Raw genomic sequence first — 14,106 nt, forward strand, 5'->3', positions numbered from 1 at the left:
AACAAGATATTTTAAAGTGGGGCGTGGTGATGCACACCTGTAATCCCAGCACTCAGGAGGCTGAGGAAGGAGGATCACCAAGAGTTTGAGGCCAGCCTGGGCTACATAGTGAGACCCTGTCTCAAACTAACAAAACTATCTGGGGAAATTGAACACAAGCTAGGTATTAGATAATACTAAGGAATTATTTAATTGTAATGGGGTTAGTAATAGTATTGTGCTTACATTTGTTTTTTCTGGTGCTGAGGATCGAACTCAGGACCTTGTGCTTGTGAGGAAGGCTTGGCACCACTGAGGTAAATCCCCTGCCCCTGTGCTTACATTTTTAAAAATTTCTTGTGTGTCAAAGACTCATACTAATATACTTTACGAGCAGAGCAGTGTGGTTCTTTAAAATACACCACCATAATCAAGCAGCCACACGGCGGCCTTGTGGGGTCCACCTGGCCATCTTCCCATACAGCACAGGTCAGTATCTGTGTGTCCTCATTAGAAGGGGCCCCGTGAGGCCGGCGTTTGCTATGCCCCAGCACTCAGAAGGTGCCTGACCCAGGCTGGGTGCCTGCTGCCCGAGTGCTGAGTGAGCGAATGGGTGGACGCGTGGCTTCTTCACATCCGCCTCCCCAAAACTCCTCATCTCTGTCCACACGAAGTCACCTAAGCCACAAATCCAGCGGCCAACCTCCCCCACCCTCCACACTGACCCCTGCATGACGGATCCCGGTCCTGCTGCGGTCCCACCACCCGCGTCCACCACCCACCACCCCTGCCCTCCTTCCTTCCCCACTGCAGTGCACACAGCAACCACCCTCCAGGCCCATGGCGCCCTTTAGAAACTGAACCTCAGCGAGGTGAGCGTCTGCCCAGCCGGGACTACATTGCCCACAATCCCTTGCAGCCGGGCGCGCCCTGATTAACCTTTGGCCCATGGCCACATGCAGGAGGGCAGCGAGTCGGTCCAGGTGCTGCCGGGACAGGAACTTCCTTGCTCTCTATTTCCTCTGCCCCCTGCCTGCAGGCCTGGTGATTATGAATGAATTCTGAGCACGTGGGGGATGACAATACTTTAAGGGACCGAGAAGCAACAGCACAAAAGGAACCTGAGTCCCCTCCTGACCTGATACAGCAGAGCTGCCCACCTGACTGGAAATGACACGTTATTTTAGGTCTTTTTGTCATAGCCGCTTAATCTGTAACCTTACACATTTACTCTGCATGGCAAAGACTTCTTATATCACAGAACCTCTGGTTCTACCTTGGCACATAGCTGCCTGGTACAGACTACATTTCCCAGCTTCCTTTGCCACTAACTATGCCATGTGACTATTTCTGACCAATGGGCTCTGGGGAGGGTGTGTCAACTACAGGAAGTAGCCTTAAAGAGAAGAGATATGCCTTTCTTTATCCCTTCCTCTTTCCTGCTGCCTGTTACGAGGCTGTAGTGGCTCCCTCTCCAGCATCCATCTGGGACCATGAGATGACCTTGGGAATGTAAGCATTCACAGCAGGGCCTCCAGGAAGCTGAGACAGGAGGCTTTAAAGAGTGACTCTAAGCCCCCAAGGCGGATGGAAAACTGGGCAAGCTGAAGTGCTGGAGGAGTCTGGGTTGCCCAGCCCTGCTCACTACTGGCCCCAGTCATTTCCAAAGGAGACCCCCACCCAGGGTGACTGAGGACATCCCCCTGCCTGCCTCACACAGCAGCCAGTGTCAGAAGGGCCCAGCGAGCATGTCTGCTCCTCTGCCCAGGCCGAGCAGCCTGGGCCCCGGATGAAAAGGTGATCCTAGGAAAAGACAGCCCTCATTCTGCAGAACACCAAGCCCAGATAAGACTCCAACCCCGGAAGCCCAAGGCCAGTGCCTGGAGAGGCAGCCCCCCAAAAGGGCTTTGTTTCTGTTCTTTTGTTTGGGGGTGGGGAACGCTAAGGATTAAAATCAGGATCAGGGAGCTACATCCCCAGCCCTTGTTTGTTTAAACTGATTGAAGGATTGAAACCAGGGCCTGCCCTTTCTGTTTTATTTTGAGACAGGGTCTTGCTGAGTCACTAAATTGCTCAGGCCTGCTCCCTGACACCCAGCCGGGAAGTGTGAGGCCTGCAGGGACCCTCACTTCCCCTTTCCACCTTGTGAGCTTAGGGTGCAAACCCCACTGTGGGTCAGGAAGCGCCCTCACTGGATACCCTGTCACTCACACCTTGATCTTGGACATCTCGGCCTCCAGAACCGCAAGCCTACATCTGCCGTTGTAGAAACACCACCCCACCATGCACCTTTCTGCAGTTTTGTTACAGCAGCTGGAAGGGACCAGGTCACGGGGTGGGCTGTCTCTGCAGGCGAGGGGCATCTGCCCAGTCTGCCGCCCAACCCTTTGTTGCCTCCCCCGTTTTGGTCCCGCCTGACACCTGCTCTGGGGCAACAGGTCCCCCAGTGCCAACCACAGCTGAGCAGTCTCCCTGTTGCCTGGGAGGCCCCTGGAGGCCGAGGTGCTGGGGCCTTGGCTGGGAGAAGCCGGAGAGGGGCTGCAGGTGCCCAAGGCTCACAGGTGCCACACCTGGAGGCCAGGTTCCCAGAGACCTGCATGCAGCCCTGGATGAGCATGGGGAGGCCCTGCCCCAGCACCCCCGTGTGGCCGCCTCCTCCCTGCTGCACATGCCTGGGGTGTCAGCCAGGAGGGGAAACCATGCTCACCGAGCCACGTTATCCAGCGGGGTCACAGCCCCCTTATCTGCAGCCCCAGAGACCAGCAGAAGAGCAAACAACAGCTGACGGGTGTCCCAGGGCTGTGAGGAGGCCGGGGCAGCCCACCTGGGACACAGAGCACCTGGGCTCTGCTGCATCCCTGGGCACACAGTGCTGGCTGAGGCAACCCAGGGAGGAGGCTGCCCTCATCCCGGGCTTTGAAGATTGTGCCTGACCCAGAAGCAGAGAGGACAGGGCAGGCCAGGGACACACAGCACTGCAGAAGCCTGGAGCACACAACAGGTGCTCACTGTGGGAATAAAGCCCAGTTCCTCCCCACTCCCTGCTGTTGGACAGGAATGCCCAGAGACAGTAAGAACAGGCATTTGTTGACAGACTACACGTGCGGGCTTCACAGTAATCATCCTCAACCGGCAGGAGGCAACACAGAGGCTGGTGGGTAGGACAGAGCCAGATATACCTGCATCCAGCTTACAGTGTGTTCAAGACCAGGGAACTCACAAAGTGCGGCTCCAAGCAAGGCTGGGTCCCAAGAATCCTGGGGGGGGGGGGGTCCCTGGCAATCAGGGGCTAAAAGGAATGAGATGAGGCAGAAGGAGGTCACCACGAGCTCTAGTCCTGTTCTTGGAGGAGGGAAGAGCCTGGGCAAAGGAAAGGAGAAGCAGCCGGCAAGCCTCCTACTCCCAGACATGCAGCCAGAAGCCCAGAGAAGGGAGGGCATTTGCCCAAGCTCACACAGCCCAGTGAAGCAGGAGCTGGGTTCTGCCATGGGCTGCGATGCTGGATGGGCCCCGTACTCTCTGAGCTTTGTCCCCTGGCAGGGCCAAGGGGTCTTCATGCAGAGACCCCATGAGCCCCAGAGGGGTGGGGCAGGGGACCCGGGCACAGGTCCCCGGGCAGCCTTCCCCATAGGAGATGCTTTGCTGCCCCCTTGTGGCCAAAAGGAGTGGCACCTCCCCTCCGTTTGCTGAGGGCCACTACCCTGACACGCAGGTGGCCCACTCCAGGCCCAGTGCCTGCCTCTGCTTGTGACCCACAGGTGCATGCAGACCTGGGGCCCAACCCTAGTCCCAAGAGTCCTAACCCACCAAGTCCCACACTGCGTGTTGCGCCCAGGCAATGTGAAGTAATACTGAAAATCGCTCGTGAGGACTGGCGACAGGGCAGTTCCTCGGGGTCTGAGAAATGATAGATGGCTGGGTCGCCCTCCTTCCTGACAGGAGCACCTCCTAGGAGCTCAGCTCTGTTGGCCTTCTTCTCTCCCCGCCCCCCTGTACCAGGGATCGAACTCAGGACCTTGCACTTGCGAAGCAGACGAGGCATCACTGAGCTACATCCCCAGCCCTCTGTTGGCTTTCTTTAGACAGCTGAGTTTTGTCTTTTGTTTTGTTTGAGGGGTTTTGTTTGTTTTGTTTTTTTGTACCAGGGATTGAACTCAGGACCTTGCGCTTTCAAGGCAAGTGGCAGAATTACTGAGCTAAATCCCCGGATCTGTTTTTGTTTTTTGAGGCAAGGTCTTGTTTTATAGCCCAGACTGACTTAGAACTCGAAGCAATCCTCCTGCCTCAGCCTCCCAATATCTAGGATTACAGGTGTGCACCACCACACCCAGCAAGAGACCCAGGTGTTCAAAGGTCAGCTTGGTTTCCTACACCATGGGACCTGGAGTCATTTTATCCCAGAATGGGCTTAGGATGGCGTGTGCCCCCCATGAGACCCACGGGAGTCAACAAGTACACTCAGAAGGGTTTATTAGCGAGGGCTGCAGGGAGCCACAGCTAGCAGGCCTGGAGGGCTTCCTGGAGGAGGAGGCTTCACAGATGCACACACAGCTCCACTGCCTTCTGCCAACCCAAGGCTCCTGGGCAGCCACGGGGGTGTTGTACACCTTGGGAGCCTCAGGTCTGGCCCAGCTGGGTCTGCAGAGACTGCAGCTGCCGGCTGTCGATGTTGTTTCCCCCACACACAATGACCACAACAGAAGCCAGCGAAGGGGACAGGCGGCCCTCGGCTTGCAGCTGCCCCAGAAGGCCCGAGTAGATGGCAGCCAGGGCCGCACCACAGGCGGGCTCCACCAGCATGCGCTCGTCATCTGTGGGTGGAGGGGTTGCAGTCGGTGCTCCACAGGCTGGGGCACTGCAGATCCATCTACCCAACCATCCACCCATCCACCTATCCATCCATCCATCCACCCACCCATTCATCCACCCATCCACTCACCCACCCATCTATCCATTCATCCACCATCTATCTATCCATCTGCCCAGCCCTCTTGCAATCCATCACACCTGACCCTCCCCCATCCATCAACCTGATCATTTATCTCTCCAGCCGCCCACCTTTCATCTTTCCATCTATCCACTCCTCTAACCATCCATCAGTGTAGCCATCAATCAAGGTATCCATCCATTCATCCATCCCCACATTCATTAAGATGTCCATAAATCAATGTCTGTCCGTCCATCCATCCATTTGTCATTCATCAATCATGACCCCATCAATGCATCCATCCATCCCTTCACTACCCATCTATCCACTTCCCACCCTCCCTACTCACTCATCCATCCATCCATTCGCTCCGAAGCCAGGCCCTGTGCTGGGAAGACCCTGGAGCTCAGGGGTGAATAAGCCACCCCAATCCCCACCCTCGCAACGCTCACAATCTAGTGATGAGGACAGGGAAGAACCGGGCAGTTGTGAGCAGGGGGCGGGTACAGAGGAGGTCCCTGGGTGGGGACAGATCAGGGGTGGCTTCCTGGAGGAGGCGTACAGGGATGAGCCAGCCCTGGGGCAGGGAATGCAGTAGGAATGAGGCCGGGGAGAAGCGCCAGAGAGGTGGAGCATGCGCGGATGTCCCGAGGCTGGAGACGGCGCGCGTGCGCCTTCTGTTCCACCCCCGCCAGCTCCGGCCTTGCAGCGTGCGCTACTCCCCAACCCAGTGCTAGGCGCTGAGGTACGAACGGGGTGCTACCCAGAGGACCAGGCACTAGGGGCCTCTGAGCGGGGCGGGGCGGGGAGAGGCCGCTCACCCAGGAACCGCTGCACGGCGCTCACGGCCTCGGCGTCCTGCACCACCCGGGAGAGGATCGTGCTCTGCTGCGCGCACACCAGGGCCTGCGCGGTCGCCGTCTTGGCTCCCAGACTTGTGGCCACGCTGCGGGTCGGGACCGGAGAGCGGGGCGCGGACAGAGCCCCAGAGCGCCGAGTACAGACAGGGGTTCCTTTCAGTTAGGTCGCGACTATTTCCCGGTCTCTACTGTAGCTAATGGTTACTAAGCGAGCTGCAGGTGGGATGTACTGTTTTCATCCTCGTACCCACCCTCTGGGTGAGAAATGTTATTGGCTTCACCTTGCAAGGGAGGAAACCGCCGCTCAGAGAGGTGAAGTTAGAGCTCAGGGACACACAGCCTGCCTGGAGCAGATGTGGATTCCGATCCAGGCAGCCTGGCCAGAGCTCAGGGTCTCCTCCATACTTGAGAGCACTTCCCCGCTGCCACCCGCTGTGAGCTGAGCCCAGAGGAGACTTCAGGGGACCCTCTGCCCGCGGTGTGGAACCAGCCCATCTGTGATCGTTTCTGAGGCAGCCACAGGAAGGAATACGATCCCCATGGTAGGCTGGAGGCCACGGACTAGACAGGGCCTGGCCGCTGTGTCCCAGTGCTCAGCACTTTCCCTGGGTTGAATGAGAAACCATCCCTGGCCGGGTGTAGCTCAGTGGCAGAGCACTTGCCTAGTGGATATGAAGCCCTGGATTCCATCCCTAGCACCGCAGAACTTTTAAAATATTTTTAAACTATACATCTGCAGCCCTTTTTATTGTTTATTTTTGAGACAGAGTCTGGCTAAGTCTCTAAGTTGCCAGGGCTGGGCTCAAACTTGCAATCTTCCTGTCTCAGCCTTCCAGAATTCTGGTGACTTTCTGTCTTCCATTTGCATACTGCTTGTCTGCATTTTTCTAACTTCTCTGCCGCTCACACAGGGGCTTTTGCACTGGACACCTGCTCTGTTGAGCCTTGGTCTACTTCAGAACTCTGCATTGCTCAATTAGATCCTCAGTGCCGTGGCTGGAACTCAGGGACAAGGGGCCCTCCTGGGGGTCCCCACCCCACCTGACGGAGCTCACCTGGTGATGTCCGGCAGTGTGACCAGCCGGCCCGCCTCCAGCGCCGCGTGGAAGCAGTGCGCCCCGCACGTCTCCATGGCGATGATGGGCACGTGCTGCCAGCCCACCTCCAGCAGGCCGGCTGACACCCCGGCCAGGAGCCCCCCGCCGCCCACTGCTAGCACCACGGCACCTGGTGGGGTCCCCAGGGCAGCATGCAGCTCCCACACCAGGCTGCTGTGGCCTTCCCTGGGGCGGAGAAGGTGGTGGCTTGGGAGACACCTGGCTCCATCTTTTCTTTCTCCATCTATTCGGCCCCCAACCACCCCGGGGCTTCCTTGGACTTTAGCCTGCTAGCCCCTCAACTTCAGAGAGGCGATGTCAGCACATGTGGTTACGAGGGGAACCCACACCACCCAGGAGAAGCCCACTGGTGTTCTGGGATGGGGACCCTGCGACTCTTCAGCCTGTGTGCTGTGCGACCCTGGGCAAGTCACTTGGCCTCTCTGGGCGCCCTCCTCTGATCTAGAAACTGGGTGCAGGGACCTTCAGCACCAGGTCTTCAGGGAGAATCAACACAACAGTGCACAGAGACCTGCAGCCTGTGCCTGGCCCCGAGGTACACAGTCCATAAAGGCACTCGTGTTATTGTCCTTTCCATTGACACATGGGGAAACTTGAGGCACAGAAGTCCCATAATTCCCAAGTGGTGGAAGTGGGGTCTGAACTCCTGCCTGTCCAGCTCTGAAGCCTCTCACCCCCAGGGCCTCAGTTCCCTCTGACCCTGTGAGGCCTCGGCCTTACCATATCAAAGGGTGGTCGAATGGGGAGACGTACACCCAGCCGTCCCTCTGAGCCAGTGTCTGTGCCTGCAGGTTGGCATCGTCCCAGACCTGAGGAGAAGTGGGGAGCACCTCAGTGCATGGGGAGCCAGGCCTGAAGGGGATGGGCCACAGGGGCTCTAGTGGTCCCCCAGGGCAAGACCAGACCTGTGAGCCCAGCACCCTCTGGACGGTGACAGATGGGTGGCTGCCACATGCTGTCCTGATCCCCAAGGTCCCCTGTGCACTTCTAACCAACCAGCAGGGGATAAGCGCCTCCCACCAAGCCATCACTACAGGCCAGGTGAGGTGGCGCACACCTAAGATCCCAGCACTCGGGAGGCTGAGGCAGGAGGACTGCTGCTGGTTCAAGACCAGCCTGGGCTACATAGCAACACCCCATCTCAAAAACACAAAGGAAAAGAAAAACTGTATTCCAAAGTGTGCAGCTGTAGCCTCTCACCCACCCACCCCCACCCTGTCCAATCCCCTGTTGCCCTGGAGCAAGCACAGGGAACACTGCCAGCCCCTCCTCAGGCCCCTCCCATGGCTGCCCACTTCCCTCAGGCTGAAGCATCTTAGCTTTGCCTACCAGCCACCCCCTGCTGTCACCCCACACACAGAGTCCCTTCCTGTTCACAGCCCCTCCGGCTGCCGACTGGAAGCACTCGGTCTCCTTCAAGACCCGGCCGGGGACCCTTCCTGGGGGGATTTCCTGGGTCCCTTCCCTGAGCCAGGCACAGGATGGGTGGGTGGATGAGCAGATGGATGGAAGACAGTCAGAAAGGGAGAGATGCAGGGAAAAGCTATTGCCTGGAAGGATGGTTAGAGAGATGAAGAGGAGGAAAGAAAGAGGCGGGAGGGAGAAATGTACACAGTAAGTATTTTTGGGCAGCTCTCGTGGTACCATCCTATGGCTTTTAGTTTAATTCGGAGAGGTTTTTCAAATGTGCTGTTCTTTGATGATGTTTTTCCTCTTCCCAGGTGGCCAAAGGCTCCATGCTTCTTTGGTGACAATGTGGGTCAGTGACACCCTTACCAGTTACCTGTCATGCCAGGGTGGCCCCAGCGTGAGAAATGATGCACCCATCGACCTCAGACTTTTTTGTTTGTTTGTTTGAGACAGGGTTTCGCTATGTGGCCCAGGCTGGCCTGGAACTCACAGCCATCCTCCTGCCTCAGCCTCCTGAGTGCTGGGATCACAGGCGTGGGCCACCACACCCTCATACTTATTTCATCAAATGGCAGAAATGTAAGTGGCTCCTACCAGAGTCCCTGAGGATGGAGGGGACCCTCCCACTGGTCCCCAGCGTCCTGTCTCTCGGGGTCACATGGGACAGGCAGATGGGGTGCTCCCAGCCCACGCCCACCCTCAGCTCTGCTGTCCTGGGAGCAGAGCAGGTCTTGGAGGAAAGGAAGTGGAGTCCCCAGGGTGACGCCCACGCCAGCCCATCCCCCCTCTCTTGCGTACCTTTCCAGCCAGCAGCACCTCTGCGCCCTCCCCCTGCAGCCTCCTCACCACCTGTGGGGCGGTGGCCTCGGGCAGCACGATGGTGGCGGGGAGCCCGAGCTTCCGGGCACTGTAGGCTGCGGCCAGGCCCGCGTTGCCCCCTGGGAGCGGGAGCAGGGTGAGACTGGTGGGTGGAGGCACCTGCGCAGTGCCTTCCCCTCTCCTTCCTAGTCCCTTCTGGAGTCCTTCATAGGGCCCCAGTGACTCCACCCTCCAGGCCAAGTGACCCACAGAGAGCCAATCAAAGAATTCAACTTCGACCATGACTGGCCAAGGGACAAGCCATTGACAGTCTCTAGGGCAGAGGGGAGCTGCCCTGTCTTCCTTAGATGGTGTTATACCAGGACACAAGCATGGGAGTCCTGGCTGATATCTTGCTCCCATGAAGCTGAATGAGAATAAAACTAATCCAGAGGAGGAGCTGGGGATTTAGCTAAGTGGTTCCACCACCTGCCTCACAAGCGCAAGGACCCAAGTTCAATTCCTGGTACCCCCCCAAAAAAAAAAACTAATCCAGAGGAAAGAAGAAACAAGAGGAAAGATACAGGAGAGACCTCCTGGATCCAACCATGACTGAAGGCCACTTTTCCCAGGAATTTTCCATTCTTGAGGCCTGTAGTTTAAACCTACATGAATTCAATTTCTGTCACTTGCTGTCACTATGAATCTTGGATTGTGAGAACAGGAAAGAACAGGACAGGCAAGGTGACTATCTAAGGCTGTGGCCTTGGATCTTGAAGAGAAGGCCAAGCCCTGAACATCTTGTCTCTGCCACTCAGACAGCCTCCCCACTCACACCCCTCCAGGAGGACCTCTGGAAGCAGAAAGGGGGTCACCTGAGGAGCACACCAGGTGTCTGCATCCTTTCCGGGCCACCTGGGAAGAGAAGGGCAGAGCTAGGGGCTCATCCACACCTGCAGCCCTCCGCCGCACAGCCTGGCCGCCCCTGGCCACACTCTCACCTCCTGGCAGAAGTGCCCAATACCGCGGATCTTGAAGGAGCCCATGGGCTGCATGTTCTCGCACTTGAGGAAGACGTCGGTGCCAACCATCTGGGACAGCGCCCAGCTCCGCAGCAGCGGGCTGACCGTGTGGAATCGCTCACTCCACGAATCCTCCATGGCAACCACTGCGCAGGAACAGCTGCAGGGACGCGAAGGTCAGGGCCGGGCCTCTCCAGCCCGGAGACCCTGACACAAACCCCAATGTGGATCTGCCCCTCCCTCGGCCCCAGGTTCCCCATCCGTACGAGGAGGACAGGAAATCAGTCTGTAACTGTGGCTGCACACAGGGCTGGGGACGGAGAACACGACCAAGAAAGCAGGGGATTCGGCCGCTCACCGTTCATTCACTCAAAACGCATTGGTTGAGCACCTACTATGTGCAGCAGGCACAAGGTGCAGGGCCCAGGAGTGGAGAAGGCAGAAGAGGCCCTGTGGCCCCAGTTCACCTCCTGGTGGAGAGGTGGACCTGCAGAATTTCACAGAGAAGGGAGAGGTGTTACCCAGGGTAGCCAGGGAAGAGCTCTCAGGAAAGACATTTTTTTTTCTGGTACTGGAGATTGAACCCAGGGCCTTCACACTGAGCTACATGCCCAGCCCTTTCTATTTTTTCATTTTGAGCTAGAGTCTCTTGATAAATTGTCCAGGCTGGCCTTGAGCTTGTGATCCTCCTGCCTCAGCCTCCCAAGTGGCTAGAATTACAGGCATGTGCACCAACACTTCTAGCCCAGAAAAGAAACGTAATATTTTTCCCTTATGAAAAGGTAAGCATGCCAAAGGCATGGGGACCTGTGTGATGACCTCTCAGCTAGCTGCCATTTGGCTCCTGCAGTTGATCGGCTGTGGCACCTCCTGGTCTAATTGGTTTCAACCATATCTGTGTCTCTCCTTCTGAATGACTGGGGTTTTTTACATTATTTTTTTAATGTTTATTTTTATCATTAGTATATTTTCCTCTTTATTGTATCTGTAAATGTGTCAGCACGTATCTCTAAAAGCAAAGAACTTTTTTTAAAAATGTAGTCGTATAGCCAGGCATGGTGGCACAGGCCTGAAATCCCAGGACTCTAGGAGGCTGAGGCAGGGAGATCTCAAGGTTGAGGCCAGCAGCCATGGGCAACTCAACAACTTAGAGAGACTGTGACTCAAACGAAACAAGCTGCAGTTCCACAACGGTATACATTCGTCCAAATTCATTGAGTTTTGCACCTAAAGTGATTTTATTTTATGTAAATTATATCTCAATGATGCTATTTTTAAACATAATCAATATCATTATCATATTAATGATTCCTTAATACAATCCAATACCTGGTAGTGTTCAATTCAAATGTTTATTCCTCTCCTTAAATTTAATAAATGGTTGGTTTTGTGGTTGGTGGTAGGAACTTGGGATATTTTTGAAATTTGGTTTTGCAGTAGTAGTAAACAAACCCAGGGTCCTACACATGCTAGGCAAGCACTGTACCACTGAGCTACACCCCCCAGCCCTGGGTTTGATTTGTTTTTCTTTTTGAGATAATGTCTAACTAGATAGCCCAGGCTGGGCTTCAACTGGGGATTCTCCTGCCTCAGCCTCCTAGGTGCTGGGATTCTAGGCATGCTACCTCAGCCAGGCTGAGGGGGTTTTTTACAGGTTGGCTCAGGATGAAAACCTGGCGGGTCACAGTGTGTGGTAGGGGGAGGCGGCTCCTCTGTTTTGATCTGTGAGGTGAGGGACAGGACGGGGCGCCCCCAAGGAAACCAGTTGTGCAGGGGCGAGTGAGGCGGGGGAGGGGCAGACAGGCGGAGAGGCCCTCGCGCAGGGCTGGCCCCGCAGTTCCAGCACTGACCGCCAGGGGACGAGTCGCGTCCTTCCTTCCACCCTTAGTCTGGGCCGGGCCCAAGCCGGGAGGACCAAGTCTGTGGGTCACCCCCGGTCCCCAGTTCCAGCGTACTCCAGCCCAGACCGCATCTTAGTCCTGGAGCCCGAGAGCTTGGGCTTTGGGACCCACAAAGGCCAGAGTCAGAAACCAGCTCTGGTTCCTTGGCTGTGTGACCCACGCAAGTGTCCCCACCTCTCTGTGCCCGTCTCCCGTTCTGAAAATTGGGGATAAATACGGTCCCCAACTCACAGGTCGAAGTGTGGGTTAATAACAATCGCACTCCCGCTGGGTGAATCTCTACTATGTGACAGACATGACTGAGTCCGCTTATTTCATGGGGACCTCGAAGTGCTGCTCACCCTTAGGCCAGTGGGTTTATTAGGCACCTACAAGGTGCAGGCCATGACCTAGGACGGGGGACACCCTCTGAAGAATGGGGTGTCTATTGCAAGGCTAGTCGTATCGTGAGGAGATCGGCATTCAACAAGTAACTGTACAAACAAAATAATCCCAAATGGTGAACACTGTTAGGGTTAAATAGATAGAAAGGGGTCTTAAAGAGAAGAACGAGGAGACCTGCTTCGAGTATGGGGGTCAGAAAAGGTCTCTGGGAGGAGGCCGCATGAGAACTCAGAACTGAGAAGTGAGAACAAACGAGCCGGAGAAGGGTGTGTGGGACAGATCGTAGGAAGGCTGGTGGTCGTGTCCCGCCTGCGGGTGGGCTCTGCGCCACGCCCCACTCTCCCAAGTCCGGTTAACTCCATTCCCAGGCAGGCAGGCCGGGTTCACACCCACAGTCGCGCAGCTGGAAATGCACAGCAGACTGGAACCCGGGCGGTGCGCGGTGCGCTGTGGGGCCCTTGCCTTCCGCGCCTCTCTTCCATCACAGGGACCTTCCGAGACCTCGCTGCCAGGCGTTCTGGGGACCGAGTGCTCCCAGTCGGGTCCCCGCCGAGAAAGAGCCGGCAGGCAGCAGCCAAAGGAGCCGGGCCGGGCTGAGGCCGCCTGGGTCCTCCCTGCCAGGGCACCGCGGTGGGACACGGGACTGTGGCTCAGTGACTAGCGCGCTGGACCCCTCACAGCCTCGGCCTCCCAGCCCACCGGGTCCCCGGAGACAGGGCTGGGACGCCTGGGGTGGCCCCGGCCCGCTGAGCTCCCTGTGCTGCTCGCGTCCCTGGGGTCCCCGCTCCACCGACGCCCTGGTGACTTCAACCCCCCGGGCCTGCTCTCCGCCACCCCGCAGCCTGGACGCTGTCCCCTCGCCCGGGCCCTCACCTCGCAGGCGCCACAGCGGTCCCAGCGCGGAGGCTTCCTGGTGGCCCCGTCCCCGCCCCTCCCCCCTTTAAAGGCGCAGCCGGACTCTGGCTCCCGGGACCGTGGGGGCGGGTGAAGATCACGTGTAGCAAGGTGGACGTGGGCGCCCCAAACCTGCTCCGCCCATCTACACCGCGCAGGCGCCCACGCTCCGCATGGTTCAGCGAGCAGAGTGCCGAGGGCGGCTTCATTCATTCAGTTCCTCAGCACCTGCCGGGCACCTGCTAGGTGCCGATCCCTGGGACCTGGGCCTCTGCCTAGGTGACTTGAGGCCTACAAATATGGAACTGAGAGCTATGGTAGCCAGGCACGGTGGTGCAGGCCTGTAACCCGGGCTGAGGCAGGAGGGGGCTGAGGCAGGAGGGTCACAGGTTCAAGCCCAGCATGCACAAGTCAGCGAGTCGCTATCTCAAAATAAAAAAGGGCTGAGGATGTAGCTTGGTGTGCAAAGGCTCTGGGTTCAATCTCCAATGCCATAAGAAGGAGGGAAGGAAGGAAGGGAGGGAGGGAGGAAGGAAAGAAAGCAGGAAGAATTCAGTGGCACTGGGTGGGGGGCAGGGCCAAGGCATCGAGCAGGTTTGCAGCTGGAGAAATGGGCCAGAGCCAGGGACACGGGGCATCTGGGCCAGTTCAGTCTGGCCTTCCCTGGCACTAAGGAGCCACAGAAGGCTCTAAGCTGCAGGTCCCATCTCTGCCATCATCTCTCTGGGAGAACCTGGGCTACTCATGTCCACCTCTGGGCCTCAGTGTCCCTATCTGTAAAATAGGTGAGATCCAGGCAGGGCCTGGCAGCCC

The 14,106-nt window shown here is 57.2% G+C and overlaps 1 protein-coding gene across 5 annotated transcripts; it reads right to left on the reverse strand.

Annotated features, from left to right (window-relative positions):
- Positions 1–4,432: 4,432 nt before the first annotated feature.
- Positions 4,433–14,106, reverse strand: Sdsl (serine dehydratase like). 5 transcript variants are annotated; one of them, XM_021257416.2, is made up of 9 exons: positions 13,273–13,416; positions 10,510–10,601; positions 10,094–10,274; positions 9,968–10,007; positions 9,093–9,232; positions 7,605–7,693; positions 6,822–7,049; positions 5,728–5,852; positions 4,433–4,790 (listed from the first exon to the last, which is right to left on the reverse strand). In XM_021257416.2, exons 3-9 carry the CDS (start codon positions 10,250–10,252, stop codon positions 4,597–4,599), a joined length of 975 nt encoding a protein of 324 aa, XP_021113075.1. In that variant the 5' UTR covers positions 10,253–10,274; positions 10,510–10,601; positions 13,273–13,416; the 3' UTR covers positions 4,433–4,596. The 5 variants fall into 5 exon arrangements, with proteins under 5 accessions (XP_021113075.1, XP_021113067.1, XP_087054285.1 ...); XM_021257408.2 differs by having other exon boundaries at positions 10,473–10,601; XM_087198159.1 differs by having other exon boundaries at positions 10,381–10,601.

Source organism: Heterocephalus glaber, unplaced genomic scaffold, assembly GCF_053883595.1.
Source record: "Heterocephalus glaber isolate CG9 unplaced genomic scaffold, H.glaber_assembly_v1.0 deba00001687, whole genome shotgun sequence".
Lineage (NCBI taxonomy): Eukaryota > Metazoa > Chordata > Mammalia > Rodentia > Bathyergidae > Heterocephalus > Heterocephalus glaber.